At 43.9% G+C, this 27,828-nt stretch overlaps 1 protein-coding gene across 2 annotated transcripts in view; it reads left to right on the top strand.

Moving 5' to 3' along the window:
• The window catches only part of LOC126416082 (protein numb), a 234,531-nt gene that overhangs the window by 120,249 nt on the left and 86,454 nt on the right, over positions 1 to 27,828 (top strand). For both annotated transcript variants that reach the window (XM_050083570.1, XM_050083569.1), the window contains exons 4-5: positions 2,433 to 2,504; positions 16,456 to 16,533. In XM_050083570.1, coding sequence (XP_049939527.1) covers positions 2,433 to 2,504; positions 16,456 to 16,533 — 150 coding nt within the window. The remainder of the gene's footprint in view (positions 1 to 2,432; positions 2,505 to 16,455; positions 16,534 to 27,828) is intronic.

Genomic DNA, 27,828 nt, shown 5'->3' with positions numbered 1-27,828 from the left:
CACTCAGCAACTCCACAGTCTGGTAGCTCTGTGGAATCTAATCACCATCATCAAGGCTAAAGATTTTGACTGGGGGTGACTAGTGTTTTCGCTGGTGTTTTTTTTATATATAACTTTTTTTTAAATGGAGTGGACTGTGAGAACAGAAATGATTCATAAAATGTTATGTTTGGAGCATAGCTCTGTCTGATTGTGAAATGTGTGTAATGAGGAACACCGTGAAGGGTCAAAGAGATTGATTAAGGAATGAATGTGCTTGGGAACAAACTAATGAGAAAAAAATGCCAAGTAAACAACAGAATAAATAGGAGGCATAGAGTGTTTGTGTACATATAAGAATGTGAGCTCTGACTGTAAACTGTAGTAGAGGATATGGTGGAAGAGCAGAATCACAGAGGTAGACATAAGTATGGGTGTTTACAAAAGATTGCTGGTGGCATGGGGTGCTGCAGCGTAGTTATGTGGAAATGAAGTTGACTGCTGATAAGTGACAGGAACAGAAACCTGTATCAAACCAGCCTTAGGATTCTGACGGAGACAATAAAAAAGATGCTGGGACAATCCGGGTGCCATTTGGTGGATCTGTTGGGAATTAATTTCAGTACTGGTGACGTTAAGGCTGCAACGAATGTGTACCCAGACTCACTAAGCACACTTGGCATACCCAGTATGGCTGAATTTGACTTGGTCTGTAGAGGTGTGTGTGTGTGTGTGTGTGTGTGTGTGTGTGTGTGTGTGTGTGTGTGTGTGTGTGTGTGTGTGCGCGTGCGTGCGTGGAGAACATATTAGCATTCTTTCTGATCCATCCTCTGCAGGTGTTCTGTTTACTTGTAAATTGTACACAAAAAATCTGAAGGTTTTTTTTTCCATTGTCCTCGTATCTCTTTTTAGCTCTTAAAAATGTCATTACTGCAATGTAACTCACTCCCACACAGCAGTGTCGGTAGTATGACCATCTTGTGTTTCTTTACGTGTTAGTTGTTACTGCACTTGTTGCTGTTTCCAAATATAATTGTCGTCCACTTTCTCTTGTGTATTATCATCATAGTGGTAAGATAAATAAGGCAGTTAAACTGTTTTATCTGGACTAAAGTTCCATATTGAAAACAGTATTTCTTCTAATTTGATTTTGCTTTAAAAAGTAATTGTTTGGTATTATGTCTTGATATTTTCATGTTTTACTTCAAACATTTATTCTTAAGTTCAAGTTGTAATATTTATAGGTCATCCTTGTTTCTAAAAACGGTGGTGGATCAGTAGCATAAAAAAATCTATGTACAATGGTGAATATTGATTCACATGAACCTTTGTGTTAAGTATAAAATCCTATCCACATTTAGCATAATCAGTTTCCATAAGGCCAAAATCATTCCTTTGAAAAGGGCACAAATAGTTTCCTTCCCCAATTCAAGCATGTGCACTGCCTTGTACGACCTTCTCATTACTGTGATGTTATACCTTAATTTTCCTTCATTTATTACACTGAAATGCTGACAAAAACTTGTAACTATCAAACACCCCTCAGAGGCTGACAATAGAGGCTGTTCTAACAATTGTTGCAATCTGCAATAATAAATGTGGATTTTTCAATTTTTGTGATTGTTATTACATCTAATATTTGGAAGTGTTTATTGGTAAATGAAACTAACAGTCCATATGTACATTTGTGTTTCCATTAGTTTTTAATTAATGTATTTTTCCAATTCCAATAAAGACAAGAAGGAAAAGCAATTTACTGCACCTACTCTTTAATATTTACTGATGTTTTTTCTGTACACACTTAAAATTGCTAATGAAGGAGCATTTTTACTACTGATTATTATACTAATAAAACTGCTTGCTTCAGCCCCGTGCAGTTTTTCTACCCTTTATTGGCACTTTGTAATTGTGAAATTTATTTGCATAATACACAAGATCTGAGTGCACCCAATTGAAAGAGAATTAACTGGTGGATAGTATTTTCTGAAAAAACACAAATAAAACTAGAGTAGCCGTAGCAGATTCTTTTACCAGCTCATATTTATAGCAAGTTGGGAAATACATGAATTACAAACTACTGCAAATATGAATGTACATTTCGACTGTCGGCTTCATTCAGCGTTAAACAGTAGTTGTGTAGATGATGACTGGTCTAAACTGTGTGTTATTTCACTTCTTATTACTGATAGTAAAATTATTTCACTAAGTACAGATTAAGAAATTCCCAATATTGCTGTGCTGGCCAGATAAGCAGAGTTCTGAGGCCTTTCACACAAGCTAAAAGTTCAGATGTCATTTGCAAATGACAAATGTTCGACATTCTATGGTAGTTTGTGTTTTTTACAGTAGTATACCATATTCGTATTTTTGTTACATACTTTCTGTTTTTCTATTTTCTTTAGTACCCAAGCAATAGACAGAGAACTTATGCTTTTGTATTCTGTGTATTTCAGTATTTGGGATGTGTGGAAGTATTCGAATCAAGAGGAATGCAAGTCTGCGAAGAGGCACTGAAATTATTACGGGTAAGTAAAAACAGGAATGGATAGCTGATATAGATACAGTTTCCACATACTGTATTTGTTTGTAATGTTTAGATGATGTTAAACACTTGTTTGCTGAAGGGATGACCGAATGTACATAGCATCAAAATGAATGTGAATCTCTTTTTGTACACAAGAGTGAGGCACAAATAAAAGAAACCCCCAGTAACACTGGAAATTTGTTGATGGAATAATATGTAAAATAAAGGGAAGGCAACCACACGGCAATAGCCGTCTTTTGTGCAGAGAGACATGCAACAGATAACAGTATTTACCCAAGCTTTTGAGTCTTTGTGTGTGTGTGTGTGTGTGTGTGTGTGTGTGTGTGTGTGTGTGTGTGTGTGTGTGTGTGTGTGTGTGTGTGTGTAATTTTGCTACAAAATAGCAAGAGCTTGAAGGCATGTGTAGATATTGCTTTCTGTTGTTTCTCTGAATGCACCAAACATCAGTCAGCATCTAAATGGTTGTGTTTCCTTTATCTTGCATAGAAGTACTAAATGGTACAGACAATCACGTTTACTCTGAAAATTGCAGATTGTTTTTATAGCAGAGTAGACATACAACATTTTAAAATATGGCTTTTGAAATAGATTTAGTAAAAAAAAAAAAAAAAAGTTTTTTTGTGTAGTTTGTTCTTTATAACAAGTAATCTGCAAAGATAGAAACTGAAAACACTCTCAGTCAGAAACTATTGTGAGTAGTGTAAGGTAGTTCTGCAAAAAACCCATACAAAAATGGGAGTTTTTGCATTTTTCACCGGCAGTTGACACTGACTGTTTATCATTGTTCAGATGGATTTGCTGCCAATACAAATAGAAACTATTCAGGTGAGCTGATAAAAAAAACTGCTTACATGTCTCTTTGTTGAGGGGACACACTTGCTCTTGATTCATACTTAATCACTTTTTCGTTTTACTTTTCCATCATATATATCATGAATTAAAGTGTAAAAACGCTGTACACCTTCTTAACTTCATTGTGCGGTTCATGTAGAAGCCAGTAATAATGAAGTATTTCGATTTATAAAATCAGTTATATTCTTTACATTTGATTGCAAAACTTGTGCCCCCAGGGGCTCAGCTTGGCGATCCTGGGGTTCCTGAGCTGGGGACTGGTAAGCACCGCCAGTCCCATGTCACTGTAAGCTCTGGGTGTGCTTCTGCGAGTACCATGCAGTGCGACGGTGGAATGTTGTGTGTCTCGGGGAATGGGGATCTTCGCTTAACTGCCCAGATCGTAAGGATGGAATAAACCTCTATAAAAAAAACCTCAATCTCAAGGTGTGCTGTGTGCTGAAGAGATGCATGGCTGTTGAGGTGGAACAGTCATTAGAGGGCAATCTCTAGGGAACCTGCCGCACCTCAGTTGTATAAGGCTTACTCAGGCATGCGGAGCTCTGTCTGAGTGGACCCTTATTTCGCTAGCTACTTGTGGGACTGAGAGGGAACCCCCAAAAATCTTCTTCCCCCCCCCCCCCCCCCCCCCGAGTGGGAAGGGTGTACCGCCTGGGAGTTCTCACACCCATTCATCCAAAATAATAAGGGAGGCTAGTCCTCCTGATAATCAACGTGTAATTAGTAACAGGGCTCAAGGAGTGATGTATCACAATGTCTTCATAGTGATCAAGAGGAAGGAGGAGACGTTTGAAAAAGTGTCCCCCTTCTATATCCACTAGGCTTAGAAGCGCTGGCTGGCACCCTGAAGTCTATTAAGCAGTTTCGAAATGGTTCCTTGCTTGTCGAGACTAATCGGGCAAAGCAGGTGGAACTTCTTATGAAGTCACAGAAACTGTGTGAGTACGACATCATTGAAGAGTTGCATAACTCCTTTAATTCCAGCAAAGGTGTGGTAACCTGCTGTGACATTATGGGCATAGATGTTGCTGAACTGAAACAGGAATGGGCACCACAGGGGCTCATGGATATGGAACAGAGGACATGCAAGACCAGTGGGGAGACTGAGAAGACTGCCACTTTCATTGTGACCTTGAATTCTCCAACGCTACCTGAACACATCACAGCAGGTTTCCTCAGACTTAGGATTTGGCCCTATGTACCTAACCCTATGCGATGCTTCAAATGCCAGCGTTCTGGACGTACAACGCTAAGTTGCAGAGGCGAAGCGACTCGTGGGAAGTGTGGAAAGGCAGCCCGTGAAGCTGGGACTGACTGTCTCCAGCAGGCTGCATTAACTGCTCTGGAAGCCACCCAGTCTGAAGCCGAGCTTGCCCTGTTTTTGCAGAGGAACACAAAATTCAGGAAATCAAAGTGACCAAGCGGATCACCTATGCAGAAGCCAAAATGGACTATCAGGCAATGAAACCCCCTGTCTTTGCCACTTATTATGCTTCCTTGGTGTAGAAATCTGTCATTAAGGTCGACGCTTTGACTCGGATGACATCCATTGTACTGTTATCTACCATTCGCACCTGCACGTGCAACTGCATGTGCCAAAGCTGAGTGAAAGACATAGTGATCCAGGCAGCCCAAAGACAACCCAAAAACACCCCCCAGAAGGGCCCATAGTCCTTTCGTGAGTACGTGTATGGGGCGCACGGGGCCCCAAGCTATTGCAGTCTCCTTTCCTTCCCAGGCTGCATTCCCATCTCTGTTCCTCTCCCTCCCTATCCTTACTCCTTTGTCCCTGCCCCCTCTTTTTCCCTCTTGGTGGACTTCTTTATGTTGACCTGGCTATCCTCCTGGCTTTGTTTTGGTTTGTGCTATTGTTTAGGTTGCTGTTTCCATCTCCTTTTCGGTGTTTTTGGTCCCCTTGGGGTTTGACCTCCATTCCCAAAATTTTTCGTTCAGTGTGAGCCATTGGGGGATGAACTCCCTACCTAGCTTCCAGAGTGAAGGTTCCTCTCCCTCCCCTTCCCTTTCCCTTTGCACCCTGGCCCCCCTCCTGCTAGGTCACCAGCACGGTAGCCAGTCCGTAAGGGGGGGCTGTTAAGTACCCACTTGGCTGAGCCCCCTGAAACCACAGGGATCACACTGCTAGTACCTGAGCTGTTAACGCCTCGTGTATGCCCAGGAGTTGATGCTCATCACTTTGGGGCACCAGAACTCTCGACTGCTGTGCCAGATGGCCCATGCTATGGCTGGGCGGCACCCACGGGGCGAGCCCCTGATTGGAGTGGGTGGTACTAGGGCGGACGCCTTGCGCATGAAGCGACAAAAGCTTCACCATCCTGGCCATTCTGTGGCCGTCTCTAAGAGTGGTAGCAGACGTGATACTACTTCCTCTGATCCTTCGGCCTTCCCCTCCCTGGCCACCCCCTGGGAGGCGAGTCAAGCTCGCTGACTTGGGTTGAAACCTTTCCCTTGGTACCTGGTATGTAACAGGACGGATGGCGAAAGTTTTGCCATGACCAAGCCTTTGTTTTCTCTTGGAGACAATTGAAGATAAGTATGGCAAAGTGGAATCAATGAGTAAAATGCAATCCAGTGCTTTGCTCATAAAGACTTCTTCTGCTGCCCAATCTGACGCCCTGCGTGCTTGTGCCCGTCTCGGTGACGTCCCAGTCTCTGTCACGCCCCACCAATCTTTGAACTCGGTACAGGGCATTATTTTCCACTGAGATCATCTTCTCCAATCTGACAAGGAGCTCCGTGCTAACCTCGAGCAGCGAGGGGTTCGTTTTATCCGCCGTGTGCAACAAGGCCCTCCAAACAATTGTTTTAACATTGCTTCAGTGTCTCTCGCTCTGTCACCCTCCCAGGTGGGCCATATCTGAGGCTGATTGGTGTGCCTTCTCCTCTGCTCCCATCCCCCCTATATTCCCACATGACAGTGTTGATGAATCTACTCAGGCTTTGACTGCTGCCATCCTTTCAGCAGCTGTTTCAGCAATCCCTTCTTCCTCAGGTTCTCCACGCCGGAAGATGGTCCCTTGGTGGACTCCGGAAATTGCTGCAGCCATAAAAGACCACCGCTGTGCTCCTCAACACTTCATGCAGCACCCTTCTACTACTCTTCTTCTGGTCTTTAAACGACTCCGTGGCCCGGCCTGCTATTTAATCAAATTTCAAAAACGAATTTGCTGGGAACAATATGTAGCTGCCTTAGGACCACACACCCCCTCTTCATAAGTCTGTGCAAAACTCAGGTGAATTTTTGGCCACCATCCTGTCACCGGGGCTGCAGGAATTTATATGCATGGTTTTGTCCTTACCAATCCGGATTTTGTAGCAGAAAATTTCGCTTTGACATCGGCTCAGTATCAGCCCACATTCCTTCTCCTGAAAGAGCGTTCAGAAGGACTGCCTTTGTCTTTTGTTTCTCGCTGCTCAGAGCCATATAATGCTCTATTCAGCGAGTGGAAATTTGCCAGTGCCCTAGCCCTTTGTCCTGACATGGCTCCTGGATCAGATCGGATCGGATACATAACCAAATGCTCCAACACTTATCAGTGGCCGGCCACCATCGTATACTGACCCTCTTCAACCATCTGTGGAGTCAGGGAGTCTTTCCTACCCAGTGGCAGGAAAGCATTGTTGTTCTGGTGTTGAAACCAGGGAAGCTGCCTCTTCAGTGGGATAGCTACCGTCCAATTAGCCATATTAACACCCTCAGCAAGCCTCTTGAACGCATGGTGAGTCGGCAGCTGTTTTGGATCCTTGAATCCCACGACCTTTTGTCATCGACTCAAAGTGGTTTTCGCTGTTGCCACTCTACGGTGGATAACTTGGTGCATCTGGAGTCTATCTGGTCGGCTTTTGCCCATTGTCAACACCTCCTTGCAGTCTTCTTTGATCTCCATAAAGCCTATGACACCACCTGGTGCCACCACATTCTCACCACCCTTCACGAATGGGGCCTTCATGGCGCTCTGCCCATTTTTATCCGTAACTTCCATTCTTCTTGCTCTTTTTGGGTCCAAGTTGGCTGCTCCTACAGCACTCCCCATCAGCAAGAAAATGGGGTTCTGCTGGGTTCCGTGCTGAGCATCCCTCTCTAATAGCTGTTAATGGTCTGGTGACAGCTGTTGGGCTGACAGTGTTCCCCTCTTTGTATGGTGACGATTTTTGTACCTACCTCAGTTCCTCCGCGATGGGTGCTGCAGAATGCCGTCTACAGGGGGCAATCTGCCGGGCACACTCATGGGGTCTCTCCCATGGCTCTCAGTTTTCGGCGGCCAAGACATGTGTCGTGCATTTCTGCTGTCGCTGTACAGTCCATCCCCATCCGGAACTGTTCCTCATGGCCAGCCTCTTGACGTAGTGGACACCCATTGCTTCTTGGGTCTGGTCTTTGATGCCCGTTTGACATGGCTCCCTCATCTTCGCTAGCTGAAGAGGACGTGCTGGTCTCATATCAATGTTCTTAGATGTCTGTGCAATACTGCCTGGGGTGCAGACCAATCTGTTCTCCTGCGATTGTGTCAAGCATTGGTCCAGTCTCGTTTAGGCTATGGGAGTCCTGTCTATGGTTCTGCATCGCCTTAGATGCTGCTGATCCTAGACCCCATCCACCACTGTGGGCTCCAACTTGCGACTGGTGCCTTCCGGACTAGCCCCGTACTTAGCCTTCTCGCAGAGGCAGGGAATCCACCACTGCGAGTTTTGCGCCAACAACAACTGATATCTTATGCGCTCTGCATTCACTGCACCCCAGAGCACCCTAGTTATGGTCTCCTTTATACAGACACGGAGATCACCCTGCCGCAGCGGTGGCCACAATGTGGGCTTACCATGGCTGTCGACATTCGGTCGCTCTTTTCTGAACTCCAGCAATTCCCTTTACCGCCTCTCTTCTCTGCTCATGCACCCCTTCTTGGTGCATCTCTCGGCCACAGCTCTGTCTTGATCTCTCAATTGATTGAAAGGATTCTGGCCCTCGGATGGCTCTTCGCCACCAATTCTACTGTCTCCTCAGTTCATTCCAGGGTTCAGAAATGATTTATAGTGATGGCTCCATGGTTTCTGGCTGCACTGGTTTTGCTTACACCTATGCGCGACGCACAGAGCTTCATTCCTTGCCTGATGGCTAGTGTTTTTATTGCAGAATTGGTAGCCATCTTGTGCACATTGGACCATATCCGCTCCTGCTCAGGACTGTCCTTCACTATCTGTAGTGACTCATTGAGTGGTTTGCACACTGTCGGCCAGTGCTTCCCTCGCCACCTGTCGGTCATCGCTATCCAGGACTCCCTTTCTCTCCTTGCTTAACGTGGACGCTTGGTTTTCATTTGCACCCCATGACGTGTTGGGATTCCTAGCAATGAACTTGCCGATCAACTGGCTAAGTTAGCTACTACCAGGCCATCTCTTGCTATTGGCATTCCAGAAATAGACCTTCGCTCGGTATTTCGTCGTCAGGTTTTGGGCCTTGGGGATGCAGAATGGCACACTCTTTCTTTGCCGAACAATCTTAACTCGATTAAGGATACTACAACTCTGTGGCGGTCCTCCTCCTGGGCCTCTCATAAGGCCTGTGTCGTCCTTTGCCAGCTCCACATTGGCCGTACTTGGTTATCTCCTCCGTCGTGAGGACTCCCCTCTCTGTTGTTGCGGAACAATGTCTACTGTGGCTCACATCTTATTGGACTGCCCCAACTCAGCCACCCTGCGACAGACTTTTAGCTTTCCATACTCGCTACCCCTGGTGTTGGCTGACAATGCCTCAGCGATGGATCTTGTTTTACATTTTATTTGTGGTGGGGGTTTTTATCGCTTTATTTAAGGGAGGGACCTTCCACCTTATTGGTGAGTGGAGGGGATGGCAGACCCTCTTGCTCCCCCCTGACTAGATTGGCTTCAACTAGGCTTGGTGGTTCACTCCTTTCCTTATGGGGTCTGTTATGTCTTGAGCATCTCTCTTGTCTCCTGTGCTTCTTTCTTCACGTCCCTGTCATTAGTCACTTTATTTCCCTCACATCTTCTTCTGTCTTTTTCCTTCTTTCCCTGTCAATAGTTTATCATGGATTTTGTAGTTCCCTTTTTAATGTGGGATTTTATTGGTTTTAGTTAATCTAAGGTCGGAGCGACTGATGACCGAGCAGTTTGGTCCCTTCTCCAACCAACCAACCAACCAGCAACCCAAAAACAGAGTGCCTCTCAACGCCAACTTTCTTCAAAGAAAGGTTGCTCTCACCGCCCTACTTCCCCCTCATCCTTGCTGGGAAAGGGAGTGGGGAAAGGAACTCAACATTCAAGTCGAAAGCTGACTCGGGCACCATCAGATGTCATTATGGCACACCTGACTGATGATGATGATATCATGGGTTTTGATGCCTCATCACCTGACCCAGTCAGCCCCATCACTCCACGTCGCTCTACAAGCGACTCATGACCTCACCACAAAAACAGGGGTAAATCCAGACCACATTGAAGAAATGGCTCCCATACTCCAATGAAATATCAATGGATACAGGACTCATCTGGAGGAATTGAGACTCCTTGTACAGGACAGACCCCTTTGCCTTCAAGAGACTTGTACTAGGAGGCTATCGCTTTGACAGAAAAGACGACCTTACTGGTGATAGGACAAAAGGTGGAGTTGCTGTGTTTATAAAGGACATTTTTCGCACCTCACCTATTCCCTTGACAACAACACTACAAGCTGTTGCTGTTTGGATAGTGGCCTATGTTGACTTCACTGTGTGCTCTTTGTACCTACTATCTCATGAGCCTCTTGACTGTGGGGTCCTCACTTATCTTCTAGATGAACTCTCCCCCCACCCCACCCCCCACCCCCCCACCCTTTCCTCCTTTTGGAGTACTTTAATGCACACAGTGCACTATGGGGTTCTCACATGACTTGCCCAAAGGGTCGGGCACTTGAGGATCTACTGCACACAACAGATCTCATGCTTTTGAACATGGGTCAAGCTACACATTTTAGCACAGCTACAGGTTTGTCTACCACCATAGAGCTCTCTCCTTCTGCTCACCTGCTCTTGGGAACACTGCCCAATGGGCAGTGGACAATGACCTTCATGGTAGCGATCATTGACCTGTCTGGATCCATCTGCCTGATTGAGCAGATCCTGAAAGAACGCCACGGAGATGGTTTTTCAAAACGGGGAACTGGATGCTTTACAGGCAGTTAGCTGCTTTCAAGCAGTGTGACAGCATCCAGGACTCGGTGGATCACATTACAGCTGTGATTCACCATGCCACTGATGCATCATTTCCAAACTCTGTGGAAACGTCTGGGAAGCGACCTGTCCCTTGGAACGATGAGTGTTGTTTTGCAATCAGGCACAGGAGGGCAGCAATGTGCAGATTCAGTCGAGGCCCTACAGATGGGAATCTTGCAAACTTTCGAATGGCGTGTGCAAAGGCAAGGAGAATAATTTGGGAGAGTAAGCAGAGTTCCTGATCTCCATCAGTAGGTCCACACCCGCATGTAAAGTATGGGAAGCCATTAGGAGGATCTCAAGGCACAACTCTCGACCGCCAATAGCAGTTGTACAAACACAGGGGTCTCTTGCAACATCAGCAAGGGATATAGCTCAGACAATGGCTGAATCATATAAATCCCTTACGGCTGATTCCAGCCACGATCCCACCATCTGTCATTGTTGGGAGGCACAAGAAATGCCTGATCTTGATTTCTGTTCCACCAACATGAAAGAGTACAACCAGCCTTTCTCTCTGTGGGAGCTGGATTCTGCATTGTCAGTTGCTTGTGATTCGACCCCTGGAAACTAACTGAAAACCTACAGCATGTTGCTAAACAGTTGGATCAACGGTCAAAGAAAGTCCTCCTTCAGCTCTTCAATAAAATTTGGATAACTGCCGACTTTCCCAGCTCGTGGAAGGAACCTATTTTAACCCCAATTTTAAAACCAGGAAAGGATTGGACAGACCCTGGTAGTTATCGTAGTTTTAGCCTGACAAGCTGCGTAGGAAAGACACTGGAGCGTATGGTCAATCGGCACCTAGAGTGGTTTCTGGATACCATGTCCCTACTTAGTCACTCCCAGAGCAGGTTGAGGAGGTATCGCTCCACTCTCAGTAATACTGACCCTGCTCGAAGCTGCAATTCAACAAGCTTTCCTTCATAAGCAACAACTTACCGGTTTTTTCTTCGATTTGGAAAAGGTGGGAGGATGACGGCCCAAACCCGCGTCGGGCCATCCTGATTTAGGTTTTCCGTGATTTCCCTAAATTGCTCCAGGCAAATGCTGGAATGGTTCTTTTGAAAGGGCACGGCCAGCTTCCTTCCCTGTCCTTCCCTAACCTGATGAGACCGATGACCTCGCTGTCTGGTCTCCTCCCCCACACAATCCAATTGGAAAAGGTCTACGACACTACCTGGAGGTGTAATATTTTGTCAGAGCTCCATCAGTGGGGTTCCATGGATGTCTACCAATCTTGATATCATCCTTTCTCTCGGACAAATATTTTAGATACAAGGTTGGGAATTTCCTGTCTGACCATTTTAAGCAGGAGAATGGTGTCCCTCAAAGGAGTGTTTTAAGTGTCATGGCTTTCGCCATCGCAATCAATAGTATTACAACCACAGTGCGACGTCCAGTACTATGTTCCTTGTTATTGGATGACTTCTCCATCTTTTGTGCATCCTCCAGCCTCGCCACGGCTACTCGGCAATTGTAACTGACATTGAGGCGGTTAGAGGAATGGTCTTGTGCCACAGGTTTTAGACTCTCATTAGAGAAAACAGTTTGTGTTGATTTTAATTGTTCTCGCTGTCTGTTTAATTTGCCCATTTTAAAACTGGGTGACACCATTCTCACTTTCAAGTAAAAAGTGAAGTATGGGTCTTATCTTTGATGAGAAGTTAACATGGTTGCCACACCTTAAAGAATTGAAACTGAGATGTCTCAAGGTCTTAAACATCTTAAAATGTGTCAGTCATAGGTCTTGGGGAGCCGACAGAGCGTGTCTTCTCCAACTTTGTAAGGCCTTTGTGTGACCCTGGCTTTAATATGGAAGCCAGATTTATGGGTCAGTAAGACCTTTATACCTTAAAATGGTGGTTGCAGTTCACCATGAGGGTATTAGGCTGTCAACAGGGGCCTATCGCATGAGCCCTGTTGTTAATTTGCGTGCAGAGGCTGGTGAGCCTCCACTGTTTATTCGACATCTTCTTCTCGTGATATGCCAAGCGTATAGGGCATTGTCTGTTCCTACATTGCCAGCATCCAGTTACATTGTTCAGCCGCCACCGGAATGGCTGTTCAATCATTGATCACAAGCAACACGGCCATTTGGGATCCGTGCAAGGGAGAGCATTGAATTATTACAGGTGGGGGGCCTTGAGGTCCAAAGCCAGGGGTGGAGTAGGGCATCCCCCTGGCTACTACCAAGGCCTAGATTGCTTTTAGAACTGACTGCTTAAAAGAAGCATTGTACCCCCGACCATGTTTTTAAAATTAAATTTAATGAAATTTTACGTAGCCACTCAGATTTTATTACCGTCTACACGGATGGTTCTAAGCAGGGAGATGTTTTCGGTTGTTCTGTCGTGTTCCCCAACATTGTCCGCAGGATAGGGCTCCTAGAGCGATTTTAGTTTATTACATAGAGCTGTTTGCTCTTCTGAGGGCAATGGAGCAGATGAGACGGCACCATGACTAAAAAATTTATCACCTGCTCCGATTCTCAAAGTGCCCTTCTCGCTGTTGGACAGATGTACCCAGCAGATCGGATGGTGCAAGTGCAGGACGCTCTCCTTCTCCTGTGAAGACAAAACAAGGAAGTCATTTTTTGCTGGGTTCCAGGGCACATAGGCATCCAGGGAAACGAACTTGCTGCTGCTGCTGCTGCTGCTGCTGCTGCTGCTGCTGCTAAGGAGGCTTGCTCCCTTCTTCCTCCTGCCCACTGTTCAGTCCCTCTGTGGGCTGCCACTTCTTTTGTGACTAGGAAGGCCATATGTTGGTGGGAGTCCCATTGGCTGGAAGTGATGAACAATAAACTACTTTCCATTAAGACTTCAGTGTGACCATGGATCACCTCCTTCCGCTCGCGACTGTGTGAAGAAGTGGCACTTACTTGGGTTAGAGTGGGACATTGTCCCCTGACATATGGCTTCTTCTTACATCAGGAGGTGGCCCCAGTATGTCAGAGATGCGGGACTCGGCTGTCAGTATGATATCTTTTAACTGAGTCTGTTTTATATGATGATCTGAGGGTTGGACTAGGTCTCCCACAGGATCTTCCCTCCATTTTAACTGATAATTAGGCAAGCGTTGTTCATGTCTTAAAATTTTGTCTGGTGTCCGGAATTCATCCCAAAATACTTGATGCAAGATCTTAATGTGTCACAGAGTGACTGGGTCGTGTATTATTTCTAAGTTGTCATCCAGCCATTGTTATTTGTCCCTTGTTTAACAGTATCCTTACACGTATTTTCTCCATGATTTTATTGCGTTATCCCGATGTGTCTCGCTGGGGTTTTATTATGGGCTTTTCTGAACCTCACCTTTTTGGGGTTGCTTTATGTTTCCCGTGGTGGAATCAAATGTAGTTTTCCAGTTTATTGATCTCCTTCCATAGATTGTAAAAATCTTTCTTTGGTATAACATTAGTGTAGGGCACTGATGACCTAGCTGTTTAGCGCCCTCCACCATAAATCATCGTCATCAAAACTTGTTCAGTCAGCAGCCGAAGGTCATCTTACCTTGTTCCATAGCTGAGTGTGTAAATTTTCTTGTAGTTACTACCTGCTTGGTAGATTTTACTGAGTTTTTATGTGCTGGGTCAGAAGAATAATATTGTTCATTGATAGTTCCACAGTGCTGACTTTTTGTTGGTGGCACAGAAAATCTGTTTTGGAAGTAGTTGGTGCTTTCACTCCAGTGTCCCATTGGAGATATGGTATGTGGAGTGGCAGTGCTGCAGTGCTGTGAGGGAGGAACTTTTTGATGTGTTGTGATTACAGCCATCAAATTGGAGATACTGCTTGTGGTTTTGTTACACAGAACAGAAGTTGTATGAACCCACTTTTTTGGGGGGGCTGGGTGGGTCTAGACTTCAGGAAAGGGAATGATAATGCTGCCACCAATTTTTTTTTTACATTATCTGACAGACAGCACAAGTAAACTTGAAGTTTTTGTTTAGATATTTGTGGGTTATGTAAGGATTCTGTTTCTGCTTCTGTTATTTTTGTGAAGTGGTCATCAACCAGAAAGTTTGAAACTGCGTACTGGACAGGACTCGAACATATGACCTTTCATCCTGTACCTGAACCCCAAGGCTGTGGATAAGCCACGTCTCCATAATATCCTTTATTCCAGGCGTGCTAGTCACACAAGGTAGGCAAGAGAACCTGTATGAAGTTTGGAAGGCAGGAGATGAGATTGACTTGGAAATAGAGCTGGAAGGTGGGTTGTGAGGCATGCTTTGATAGCTTAGTTAGCAGAGCACTTACCCACCATAAGCAAAGGTCACAGGTTTGAGTCCCAGTTCAGTTTATGCTTTAAATCTGCCAGGAAGTTTCAAATCAGCATATTTCATCACTGAAAATTCATTCTGAAACCTGAAGGTTGGTTTAAGACCATGGAGCTTCACTAGTCATGGTTCTGTCGGAGGTAGTATACTGTTGCCCTTCACATCAACAGTTATTGCGAGAGGCGTAAGAAGTGAAAAGTGACAGATGAAAATCCTGGAGTAGGAGTATTGCATTTACTCGTCAGTAATTGAGAAGTTTTTTACCATATTTTAATGTGAACTAGCTTAAAAATTAATTGTTCTTCACCATTATGTATTGTGTGCAAGTAATCCATGGAATATATAACTAACCGAATAAACATCTCATTTTAGTTAAGTATGAAAACATTGTTTTGACACAAAAGAATTTTTATTGCAATTACTTACTGCTGTCTACAATTTCTGTCTACTTAGTCATGATGATAACTGTAGAACAATTCACGAAAGATGGCGTTGAGGCATGGACTGGGATTGCATCGTTGGCAATTCGAAGTGACAATTGTGCTACTGGCATACACAAGCTTAAGTAGAATTTGTTGCTTACCACCACTACCGAATACACATTGGCTGTCAGAGAAAGTGTGATGTGGGTGCAGGGAGTGAACCCAAATCGACTGCCATCATTAGCAACTCGTACTTGAAGACTTGCTACCAATAAATAATCAAATGATTGTGCATTAAAGTTATGTTTGGGGGATTGGTGTAGATTTTTATGCATATTTTGTTAACCATTGTTGTGTCATATTTTATTCTGGTGGTGGTACTATGTAATACTGAAGACCATTCAAACAAAAGTGCAGAATTTTGTAGTGTGGTGTAGCATTATATAATACTAGAATGAGAAACGAGTTACATTGCACATCACTCAGCCTCAGAGTAGCACAGAAGGAAGTGAGGCATTGAGACACAAATATCTTTAATCATATACTGAGCAATGTGAAGAATCTAATAAATAATATGATTAACATTCAAACAGGAACTGAAATCATATCTGCTACAGAACAATTCACTGAAAACAGTCTATTACATTTTGAAACTAAGTGATGAGCAATTTTGATTGACAAAACATACAGATAACTAACTCTGAAGTGGAAAGAAATCGCAGTGGAAGAATGAAGGATGAAATGATGAAGAATAACATTATTGTCTCTTCGATACCTACTTGATTGAGAAGTAGCACATCGGCCACGAAAATTGACAATGGCCAAGTGAGTGGTGTGTTGGCCACATGCCCCTCTGTATCCACATCCATTAATGCCTAAGGACCGAGGATGACATGGTGACCAGCTGGTACTGTTGGGCATTCAAGGCCTGTTTAGATCGTGGGTTGTTGTTGTTGGGCTTTTTTTGTGTGTTGTGGAGCACTACATTTTTATTAGTTGGATTGCCTGTTTATAGAGATTAGTATAATGCTTGTTAAGTGGTGTTCTTCCTCTTTCTTTTAATGTAAAAATATTTTTATTATGTCACTGATACTCTTGTTTTGTCCTTTATTTTAATGTAGCAAAGGAAATAAAATTAATATTTCTTTTCAGAATTCTAGACGGAGACCAGTGCGAGCCATCTTGTATGTTTCCGGTGACGGGCTTCGTGTCGTAGAAGATGACACAAAGGTATTTTAAGAGACTATTTGCTGCTGCAGTTTTCTTGTGAAAAGAAGTGGAAACTTTGAAACAGAGAGTTACATGGTTTATTGTGGGTTGAGTGATGTTTCTCTGTCTTGAGTTTGTACTGGGATAAACTTTCCTATCTGAGTTAGTCATGAAATTGAATATAAATCTTACTCCCTTGAGAATAGAGACCACAGGCTGCTGGGAAAAACTCCAGTGATTTTTTTTTTTTTTTTTTTTTTTTTTTTTTTTTTTTTTTTTTTTTTTTTTTTTTTTTTTTTTGTGTAAAGAAAAATATTTCTGACCTCTGTCCCTAAACTTTGACCATGTTGTTACCTTCTGGGATGCTCTCTCTACAAAAGTTGGTGGGACTTCCTGTTAAGTGTTATTTTGTTAAATTTTGTCTTTGATAGTGTTTGTTTTGCTTAGACAAACTGACTAAAGGTTATTTACTCATCTCCGTGATCAATAAGCAGGAATGTGTAGATTTTAAAACCTTGTGACAGGTCATATAAAACAGTTGATACTAGTTTTTGTAAAATAATAGAATTGTCACCATTCCAAATCAAACATAAATTTTGGTGAGCAAGGTAGTTAAAATCTGTAATCTCAGACTTTCAGTAACAGTAAGTAAATTAAATGTCTTAACTAACAGTTTCATTAGAGAGCTATTTCGTGGAATCAGCTCTTCACTACAGTATTAATTTTGTTCTTTTCTATTGGGTACTAAGTAAGAAAATCATTTCCTCACACCAAGGTTTACAAAAATAATCTAGACAGTTCTGATAAATCATCTAAAGATATCATGGAAGTTATCCTGCAGTCTTTAATTTCTTTGTGAACATGCTGTAGTAGCGAAAGTGTATATGGATGAAAATACACTTGCCACACACAAAACAATGAAATTCTAAACAAAATTTGAATGTTAGTCACTGTTTTCAGTGAACTTCAAATGTTACTTCAATATTACCCAATAAACTATTCCCTCCTCGATCTTTGAATTAGTTATCAAGCAGTTCAGCTAACTTTAATAATCTCTTATGGTCTTTATTAGAATAAATTTTACTGTTTTTCATTATGGTATAGCATCAAGGTAGATTTTAGGATTCAGACCAGGAATACTGGTCCTTCTCATTAGTTGCTTGATTTACTTATCTAACCAACAACACTCATCTGTAGCACCACGGCCTCTGAAACTTTTATTCTCTTCTAGCTATAACTGCTTATCGTCTATGTTCCACTTCTGTATAAGGGTATTCTGCAGGCAAATACCTTCAGAAAGACTTCCTAATGCTTAACTTTACACTAAATTTCAACAATTCCCCTCCACAACCTAGAAATGATTTTCTTGCTACAACCAGTCTAAATTTTATTTTTGTACCCAAGTAGTTCAACTCACCCACTGCTTGTAGCACCTCATTTTCTAATCTAATTCCCTCAGCATTGCCTGATTTAATTTGGCTACATTCCATTAGCTTTATTTTACTTTTGTTGTTCATCTTATATCTCCAGATCATTGAGATGCTCTTCAAAGTTTTTTTGGTGTGTCTGACAGAATTACAGTGTTGTCAGCTTATCTCAGAGTTTTTATTTCTTCTCAGTGAACTTTTAATTCCATTTCCAAATTTCTCCTCAGTCCCCTTTATTGCTTGTCTGACCAGGTCCTGCAGAAAGTGCTATCAATTCTGCCTCTAAGCTGGTCATAGGTTGTGTTCCAAAAATGAACAGCTTAGAGACAGAAGTGATGAAACTTTCTGCAAGACCTGACCATTATTTTGCAGGACAGTGCTCAAGAACATACAGTGCAAGCTGTTACTGATTTGTTTGACTGATGGGGCTGCTAAGTGCTATACCACCTACTGCACTCCCTTGACTTCAGCCCTCGTAAGTTCAATTCGATTTCTAAACTGAAGGAAACACTTCACGGCACTCGCTTGAGAACTGCTACAAATTCGTCGGGCAGTAGACCGCGCTGCTTGAAGTGTCAACACAACTGTCACTGCTAAGAGTATCCTACAACTTCAACATCCCCGGCAACAGGTTATAGACAATCTGGTGACTACTTTGAATGTCGGTAAAACTTTAAAACACGTATCTATTTTGTATGAGCTGTAAATAAATAGTTGCCAGTATTAAATTCCCAAACCTAGTATATACCCCTTTTTTGATGTGTAGTTGTGAAACATGGGCTATGAGAAGTAAAGGTATCAGTAGAGTTCAGGCAGCTGAGATGAGAATTGGTTGTAGTATACAACGGCCTTTTGTTAAAGTTTCAAGAACATACCTTCACCGAAGAGTCAAGCAGTATATTGCTCCCTCCTACGTATATCTCGCAAAGAGACCATGAGGATAAAATCGGAGAGATTAGAGCCCACACAGAGGCATACCGACAATCCTTCTTTCCACGAACAATACGAGACTGGAATAGAAGGGAGAACCGATAGATGTACTCAAGGTACCCTCCGCCACACACCGTCAGGTGGCTTGCGGAGTATGGATGTAGATGTAGATGTAGATTGGAAAGACAGGGAGCGATAGAATCTGAAATGAAATGATGAAATATGAAAACCACCTCACGTTGTAAGATTCCAAGAAAAAATAATCTTGCAGTGGCTGAGATGCCCTGGACATACACAATGCATGGATGCTGACAGTGTACCAAGCCTACAATGTGTGATTTGAAATATAGAAAGGAAATAAAATTAGACAGTAACGAGAGGAAAAAACTACCTTTATTACCCATTATTAAAGCTGTCAGTGGCTCAGTAAGGCGTTCAATGTGAATCAACAAAAATTTTTGTTTATTTTTGCAATACCCCAAAATGTCTGACAGGTAGCAATGCAAGTTTTAAATCCAACCTAAAACCTTTTTTTTCTGGACAACTCCTCCTATTCCGTGGATGAACTTTTATTTAAAAGCTGGTAGCCCCCCAAAAAACAACTAATTTTTAAATGTAGTTGTATGATTAAGACTGAAAAATTACATGTTCATTAATGTTAATGCTAATAACCTATACTTGTCTTTTAAACTGACTTGTTCTATATCACTGTGACAAAAGATCATTCAAATGCTCTATTGAACATGTAACTAACTAACTCGGACTTGTGTACAGTGGATGTCATGAAATCTGAATTGAACAAGGTGTACCCAGGACAGCATGGAAGAGGGAAAGCAGTTTGAGGGGCACGTTTGGTGAACAAGCATTGTTTGTTGACCCATCGAATAGGTGGAATGGTGTTGGATGATGATGATGATGATGATGATGATGATGATGATGATGATGATGATGATGATGATGATGCGGCAGGCTGTTTCATATCCCATTATCAGAAATGGAGTAGGTGGCATCACATGTGTGAAAATTAACTTCATTCAAACTGAATGGCAGAAATGAAAGCTATGGGTGAGATAGAAATGGAGATGTAGGAAGCAGGAAGAAAGGATGAGGTTGTTCTGGAAAGATAGAAACAGGGCGAACACTGGACTGGAGTGGAGAGGAGAGAAGCGAAGATGAAAGAAACTAAAGCAAATTGAGACTGTTAAGACTGGATAGAAAGCGAGGAGTAAGGACAAACTGAAGAACCAAGTTATCACTCTTGCGAATTTGCCCCTAAAGAACCTGGACGATAAATGAAAGCTCCGCAAATCTAAGCCCAAGCCTAATTACATCTATATGTATAACTCCACTGGGCAACTGTATTGCACTTCATGTGACCAGATCTTCAAAGCAAAGTTTGGTTTTGCAAGCCACATTCGAGCCCACCACAATACGGACTGAACAACTGATGGAGTCGGTGTCACCGGACACGGCGAGGACGACATGAGGGTCTTCCATCAAAGATGAAAGCAGGCTGTGAAGTTATCACAGTACGACCATAAATGAGAGTCGTGTCGACACCTGGCCAAATGTGTAACCTGTGGCCGGGATGCTCGTGAAGGCAATTGTGTGCCTCTTTCTACCCACTGTATCAGCTGCAATGGCGATCATGCCATCTCCTGAGATTGTCACATGTACCTTTATGAGTGGGCTGTCCAGGAGATCTGGGTGAAGGAAAAAGTGCCTTACCCGGTCGCTCTAAAGTTATTGGCTAGTCCAAAACCCTGCGTTCTACCGTCTGGCACCTACAGTACGGTTCTCACTACATCTCGCTCCACAAAGGATATGACCACGCAGACATTCAACCTCAGATTTAGGTCCTTGTCTCCTCATCCAGCTATGCAACAAGCAACCGGCAACCCAGAAAGGAATACTCCTGCGAACCAGAAAGGCTCCAAGAATCAAACAAAGGGAAACAGTCTTGTCCTTCACCAACTCTGAATCATCTTCAACAGTATCATCACGTGATGCCCTCACCTGGCTGACCTCTGTGTTACGTGTTACCGGTGCACACCATCAACCATTTTTTCTGTCCTGGACTCCACAGACCAATAGAAGGAGAATGCCAATGCTCCTGTAGACCTCATGGAGCAGGACCCTCCTGCCTCTGTGCTCTGTAGCAGTGAGTCTTCAAAGGCTGGCACTCGGCAGCTGCCGAGGTGACGCCCCTTCATTTCTTCCTCGCCATGTCTCTCCTTCAGTGGAACGTTCGCGGGTTTTGACCCAACAAAGAGCACTTACAGCTGCTCTTAGAATCGCTGCGTCTGCTTGTACTCTGCCTCCAGGAAACAAATTTGCATACTCACGACTGCTTTGAGCTCTCGGATTTCTTCCTGGTCCACTTTGACACCCTCCCCTCCTCTGAGGATGGCATTCTGTCTCAAGGGGAAATCACGCCGCTCATCTGGGATGACATTCATAGTTAACGCATCTCCCTGACTACCCGACTCAAAGCTGTTGCAATCTGCATTTTTCTTCCTCACTTATCCTTTTCCCGTTGTACAGTTTACATCTCTCCGTCATTCAGTGTCACCAGGACCGACTGAGACTTCCTCCAGCTTATAGGGCAACTCCCTTACTCTTTTCTGCTACTTGGTGACTATAATGCACACCATTCCCTTTGGGGCTTACCAAGAACCTGTCAGAGAGGTGCCCACTTTCCTGACCTTCTACATCTACATCTACATGACTACTCTGCGATTCACATTTAAGTGCTTGGCAGAGGGTTCATCGAACCACAATCATACTATATCTCTACCATTCCACTCCCAAACAGCGCGAGGGAGAAACGAACACCTAAACCTTTCTGTTCGAGCTCTGATTTCTCTTATTTTATTTTGATGATCATTCCTACCTATGTAGGTTGGGCTCAACAAAATATTTTCGCATTCGGAAGAGAAAGTTGGTGACTGAAATTTCATAAATAGATCTCGCCGCGACGAAAAACGTCTTTGCTTTAATGACTTCCATCCCAACTCGCGTATCATATCTGCCACACTCTCTCCCTTATTACACGATGATACAAAACGAGCTGCCCTTTTTTGCACCCTTTTGATGTCCTCCGTCAATCCCACCTGGTAAGGATCCCACACCACGCAGCAATATTCTAACAGAGGACGAACGAGTGTAGTGTAAGCTGTCTCTTTAGTGGACTTGTTGCATCTTCTAAGTGTCCTGCCATGAAACGCAACCTTTGGCTCGCCTTCCCCACAATATTATCTATGTGGTCTTTCCAACTGAAGTTGTTCGTTATTTTAACACCCAGGTACGTAGTTGAATTGACAGCCTTGAGAATTGTACTATTTATCGAGTAATCGAATTCCAACGGATTTCTTTTGGAACTCATGTGGATCACCTCACACTTTTTGTTATTTAGCGTCAATTGCCACCTGCCACACCATACAGCAATCTTTTCTAAATCACTTTGCAACTGATACTGGTCTTCGGATGACCTTACTAGACGGTAAATTACAGCATCATCTGTGAACAACCTAAGAGAACTGCTCAGATTGTCACCCAGGTCATTTATATAGATCAGGAATAGCAGAGGTCCCAGGACGCTTCCCTGGGGAACATTTGATATCACTTCAGTTTTACTCGATGACTTGCCGTCTATTACTACGAACTGCGACCTTCCTGACAGGAAATCACAAATCCAGTCGCACAACTGAGACGATACCCCATAGGCCCGAAGCTTGATTAGAAGTCGCTTGTGAGGAACGGTGTCAAAAGCTTTCCGGAAATCTAGAAATATGGAATCAACTTGAGATCCCCTGTCGATAGCGGCCATTACTTCGTGCGAATAAAGAGCTAGCTGCGTTGCACAAGAATGATGTTTTCTGAAACCATGCTGATTACGTATCAATAGATTGTTCCCTTCGAGGTGATTCATAATGTTTGAATACAGTATATGCTCCAAAACCCTACTGCAAACTGACATCAATGATACAGGTCTGTAGTTCGATGGATTACTCCTACTACTCTTCTTAAACACTGGTGCGACCTGTGCAATTTTCCAATCTGTAGGTACAGATCTATCGGTGAGCGAGCGATTGTATACGATTGCTAAGTAGGGAGCTATTGTATCAGCGTAATCTGAAAGGAACCTAATTGGTATACAATCTGGACCTGAAGCCTTGCCCATATCAAGCGATTTTTCCAATCTGTAGGTACAGATCTATCGGTGAGCGAGCGATTGTATATGATTGCTAAGTAGGGAGCTATTGTATCAGCGTAATCTGAAAGGAACCTAATTGGTATACAATCTGGACCTGAAGCCTTGCCCGTATCAAGCGATTTGAGTTGCTCCGCAACCCCTAAGGTATCTACTTCTAAGAAACTCATGGTGGCAGCTGTTCGTGTTTCAAATTTTGGAATATTCCATTTGTCTTCCCTGGTGAAGGAATTTCGGAAAACTGCGTTCAGTAACTCCGCTTTAGCGGCACAGTCGTCAGTAACAGTACCATCGGCACTGCGCAGCGAAGGTATTGACTGCGTCTTGCCGCTTGTGTACTTTACATACGACAAGAATTTCTTTGGATTTTCTACCAAATTTCGAGACAATGTTTCGTTGTGGAACCTATTAAAGGCATCTCCCATTGAAGTCCGTGCCAAATTTTGCGCGTCTGTAAATTTTAGCCAATCTTCGGGATTTCACGTTCTTCTGAACTTCGCCACCTTTGCTTTATGAAGCGGCCCATGTTAACCTTGACCGTCATTCGTTTCCTAAGGACACTACTCCAGCCTCAGTCTGTCACCTCCAGTTTCACGACCTTCACATGGAACGTCACGATAGTACCTTTGTCTACACTGATGGCTCTTGGACTGACCGTGGGGTCAGGTGTGCCTTCGTCATTGGCACTCGTGTCTTTCTATATTGGCTTCTGGCACATTCCTCAGTATTTACAGCCAGGCTCTTCGCCCTGTATCGGACCACGGAGTACATCCGGCAACACAACCTTTCCAATTGTGTCCTCTGCTCAGACTCACTCAGTGCCCTCCAAAGTCTATGTGCGTTGTACACTGCTCATCCCTTAGTGCAGCGGGTCCAGGAAAACTGTCGCTTGCTCATTCTTTGTGGAGCCAGTGTCGTGTTTCAGTGGGTCCCTGGTCTTGTTGGTCTGCCAGGAAACAAGCTGCTGACGCAGCTGCCAAGGGTGCAGTCCTCATACTGAGCCCGTGAGTACCTATATTCCCCCCATATGATCTCTGTGTCGCCGTCTGTCAGGAAGTGGTGTCCCTTTGGTATTGCCAATGGTCCTTCCATCACAGGAATAAACTTTGGCTCATTATGCCTCTCCCAGCACCTTGGACGACCTCCTCTCGGCCCTCCTGCCAGGCGGAGATTATTTTAACTTGGCTGCATATTGGGCACTGCCTTTTTAGCCATCGTCATTTGCTAAGTGGCGCTACTGGTGCTACCACACCACTTTGTATACATTTCACCCAAATTTTAACTGTCGTGCCACTTCCTGCTGGAATGCCCTTTTTTAAACAATTTGCGTTCCAGCTTAGATTTGCTGTCTGATTTATCAGCCGTTTTAGTGAATGACGCCTAGGCCGTCGACCACGTTTTACTTTTTATCCCTGAAGCAGTACGGCAAAGGCCATTTAGTTTTTAGTTTTGGACCTCCATTTCTGCATGGTGTTATTTTTAGCCCTTTTTTCCTGTGCCTGTTTTTTGCTGTCTCCTATTTTGTCCATTGAGACTGAAGTATAGTCGTTTAACTCCTCTCTGTGTTCGTGTTCTATAGTTTTGACTTGGGTGTGTATGACTCCATTTGTCTTTTGCGCCCTAAATCAAAAGAAGACAAAACAAAACAATGCCTAGTTTCCTTCAGAAATTTTTAAAAGACCAAGTTTTCGAGATACGTGTGGTTTCTGCTGTGTCGGACACCTTTATCCAGGAAAACGGTGTCCTTCAGGGTTCTGTCCTGAGCGTCGTCCTCTTTGCTACAGCCATTAACCTTATAATGGCCTGTCTTCCACCAGGCATCTGTGGCTCCCTTTTTGTTGACAGTTTTGCCAACTGTTGCAGTTCTCCATGGACCTGTCTCATTGAGTGGAGTCTTCAGCGAAGTCTCGATCATCTTCTCTCATGGAGCATTGACAATGGCTTTCATTGTTCCACTGACAAAACCATTTGTATGAATTTTTGATGGTGCAGTTGGTTTCTACCACCGTCTTTGCATCTTAGGAACATTGCTATTCCATTCATTGAAACCACAAAATTCTTTGGACTCACACTCGACAGGAAACTTTCTTGGTCCTCCCAAGTGTCTTACCTGGTGGCTCGCTGTATGCTGTCCCTCAAACGTCTACGTGCCCTCAGTGGTACTTCTTGGGAGCAGATCGAACCAACCTCCTCCATTTGTGCTGATCCCTTGTCCGTTCAAAACTTGACTATGTGTTTCATTTATGCATTGCTCTTGCGCCGTCTCAATACTATCCACCATTGTGGCATCCATTCGGTGACAGGTGCCTTTTACACCTGTCTGGTTGAGAGTCTGTATGCAGAAGCTAGTGAACCACCACGGTCCTACCGCTGTGACTTTCTCCTCAGCAGATATGCATGCCGTTTGCCTTCCGTGCGTGGCCACCTTCTCGTATGACTTCTTCGATGACTCCTTTGATGGCTAGTATAGGGCATGCCCCTCTTCTCAGTTATGTCCTGGAGTTCACTTTCGGCTCTTGCTCTGGCAGCTTCACTTCTTGCTACTTGCCACTTTCCAGTGGGTGTGAACCCTTCCCCACCTCGGCTTCGTCTGCCAGCCCACGTTCAGCTTGATCCTCATTCGCTTCCTAAGGACACTACTCCAGCCTCACTCTATCACCTTCAGTTTCGTGACCTCTCACTGAACTTCGCGATAGTACCTTTGTGTACACTGATGGTTCCTGTACTGACCACGGTGTTGGGTGTGCCTTCGTCATTTGCACTGTCATTTTTCCGTATCGTCTACCAGAACACCGCTCAGTGTTTACAGCAGAACTATTCACCCTGTATCAGGCCGAGCAGTACATCCAGTGACACAGGCTTTTCAATTGCGTCATCTGTTCCCACTCTCTGTGCCCTTCAATGCCTCTGTGTGCTGTGCACTGTCCATCCCTCAGTGCAGTTGGTGCAGGAGAGCTGTCACTTGCTCACTCTTGATGGAGCCACTGTGAAGTTTATTTGGGTTCCTGGTCACATCGGTCTGACGGGAAAGGAGGCCGCTGACACTGCTGCCAGTGCTGCAGTTCTCTTACCTCGGCCCGCTAGTTTTTCCACTCCTCAGATGATCTTTGTGTTGACGTCTGTCAGGAGGTGGTGTCACTTTGGCATCACCACTGGTCCTCCCTTCGAGGGAACGGGCTCTGGACTATTAAGCCTCTCCCAGCAGCGTGGACTACGTCATCTCGGCCCTCTTGCTGCGAGGAGATAATTTTAGCTAGGTTGCGTATCGGGCACTGCCTTTTTAGCCATCTGTGTTTGTTACATCGTGCTCCCCCAGCAGTTTATTCTCATTGCCCTGAACCTTTGATGGTCCACCATTTTCCTATGGAATGCCCTTTTTCTTCAGCACTTTCGTTCTCATTTGTGTTTGCCATCTGAGTTATCAGTCGTTTTAGCAAACGATGCGCGGGCTGTAGATTGAGTTTTATTTTTCATCCATTTCAGCAGTATGGCAATCTGATCTTTTGTTCAGGACCTCCGTTTCTCTACAAAATATTTTATAGACCTTTCTCCATGTCCCTGTTTTTAGCTGTCATCTCTTCTATCAATTGGGATTAATGTGTAGTCATTTTTAACTCCCCTCTTTGTCTTCGTGTTCTACAGCTCTGACATGGGTGCGTATGAACCTAGTTGTTTTTGTGCCTTAAAACAAAACAAAACTCTTGCGAATTTGGATCCTCTGCCATTGGAACTTTGACTCCAGTTGACTTGAGAAGTTAAGAGTGCATACATCCCTGCTGTTATCTTCCATGGCATGTTAAACTACAGGTTATTGTGCAAACAATCTATCTGTGACCATTCATTTGGAGTGATATCTCCCAAGGAAAGGTCCCCAGTGTTGGGATTGACTTTTTGTAACCATTTTGTCCCTGCTCCCGCTTTACGTAGTCATTCATCAAAGTGTGCACTCGTATGCAAGTATTTGACGTAAAAAAATTCAGCAGGATGCTCTAGAGCTGTAAAAAGAAGATTGTTATGCACAGCCATGGTGTGGCATAGTGATTAAGATACAATCATGAACTCCTGAACGTCATACGTTTGAATCCTATCAGATAGGTTGAAATTTTAATTTTTAAATCTGGTCAAAATGATTTTGGGCACTTATTTTTATTCAATTAATTGGTTAAACACACATTTTTTTTTTTAATTTCTAAACCTTTGTCATGTCACTTGAATCTTTTTATTAACTTTTCATTTGTACTCATTTTTTCTTCATATTGTTCTTGTTGTGACTTGGCAAGACAGCCAAGCCATTATGAGATAGCCGAAAGGCACGCGTTTAAGCTCACGCAGACTGGCGTGAAGTCTGGAACAGTTAAAGGAATAGAGACTAGCAAAAAAGGTACGTAGCTTCTGGAATACTTAACTTTAATCCATAATTGGTGAACATCGGTCTGACGGTACATGCATCACAAGATAAATAGCAAATGATAATGGCGCCTTGCTAGGTTGTAGCAAATGACGTAGCTGAAGGCTATGCTAACTATCGTCTCGGCAAATGAGAACGTAATTTGTCAGTGAACCATCGCTAGCAAAGTCGGCTGTACAACTGGGGCGAGTGCTAGGAAGTCTCTCTAGACCTGCCGTGTGGCGGCGCTCGGTCTGCTATCACTGATAGTGGCGACACGCGGGTCCGACGTATACTACCGGACCGCGGCCGATTTAAAGGCTACCACCTAGCAAGTGTGGTGTCTGGCCGTGACACCA

Source organism: Schistocerca serialis, chromosome 8, assembly GCF_023864345.2.
Source record: "Schistocerca serialis cubense isolate TAMUIC-IGC-003099 chromosome 8, iqSchSeri2.2, whole genome shotgun sequence".
Lineage (NCBI taxonomy): Eukaryota > Metazoa > Arthropoda > Insecta > Orthoptera > Acrididae > Schistocerca > Schistocerca serialis.
Note: the sequence above shows the minus strand (reverse complement) of the source record. Positions and strands in the feature narration are given on the sequence as shown.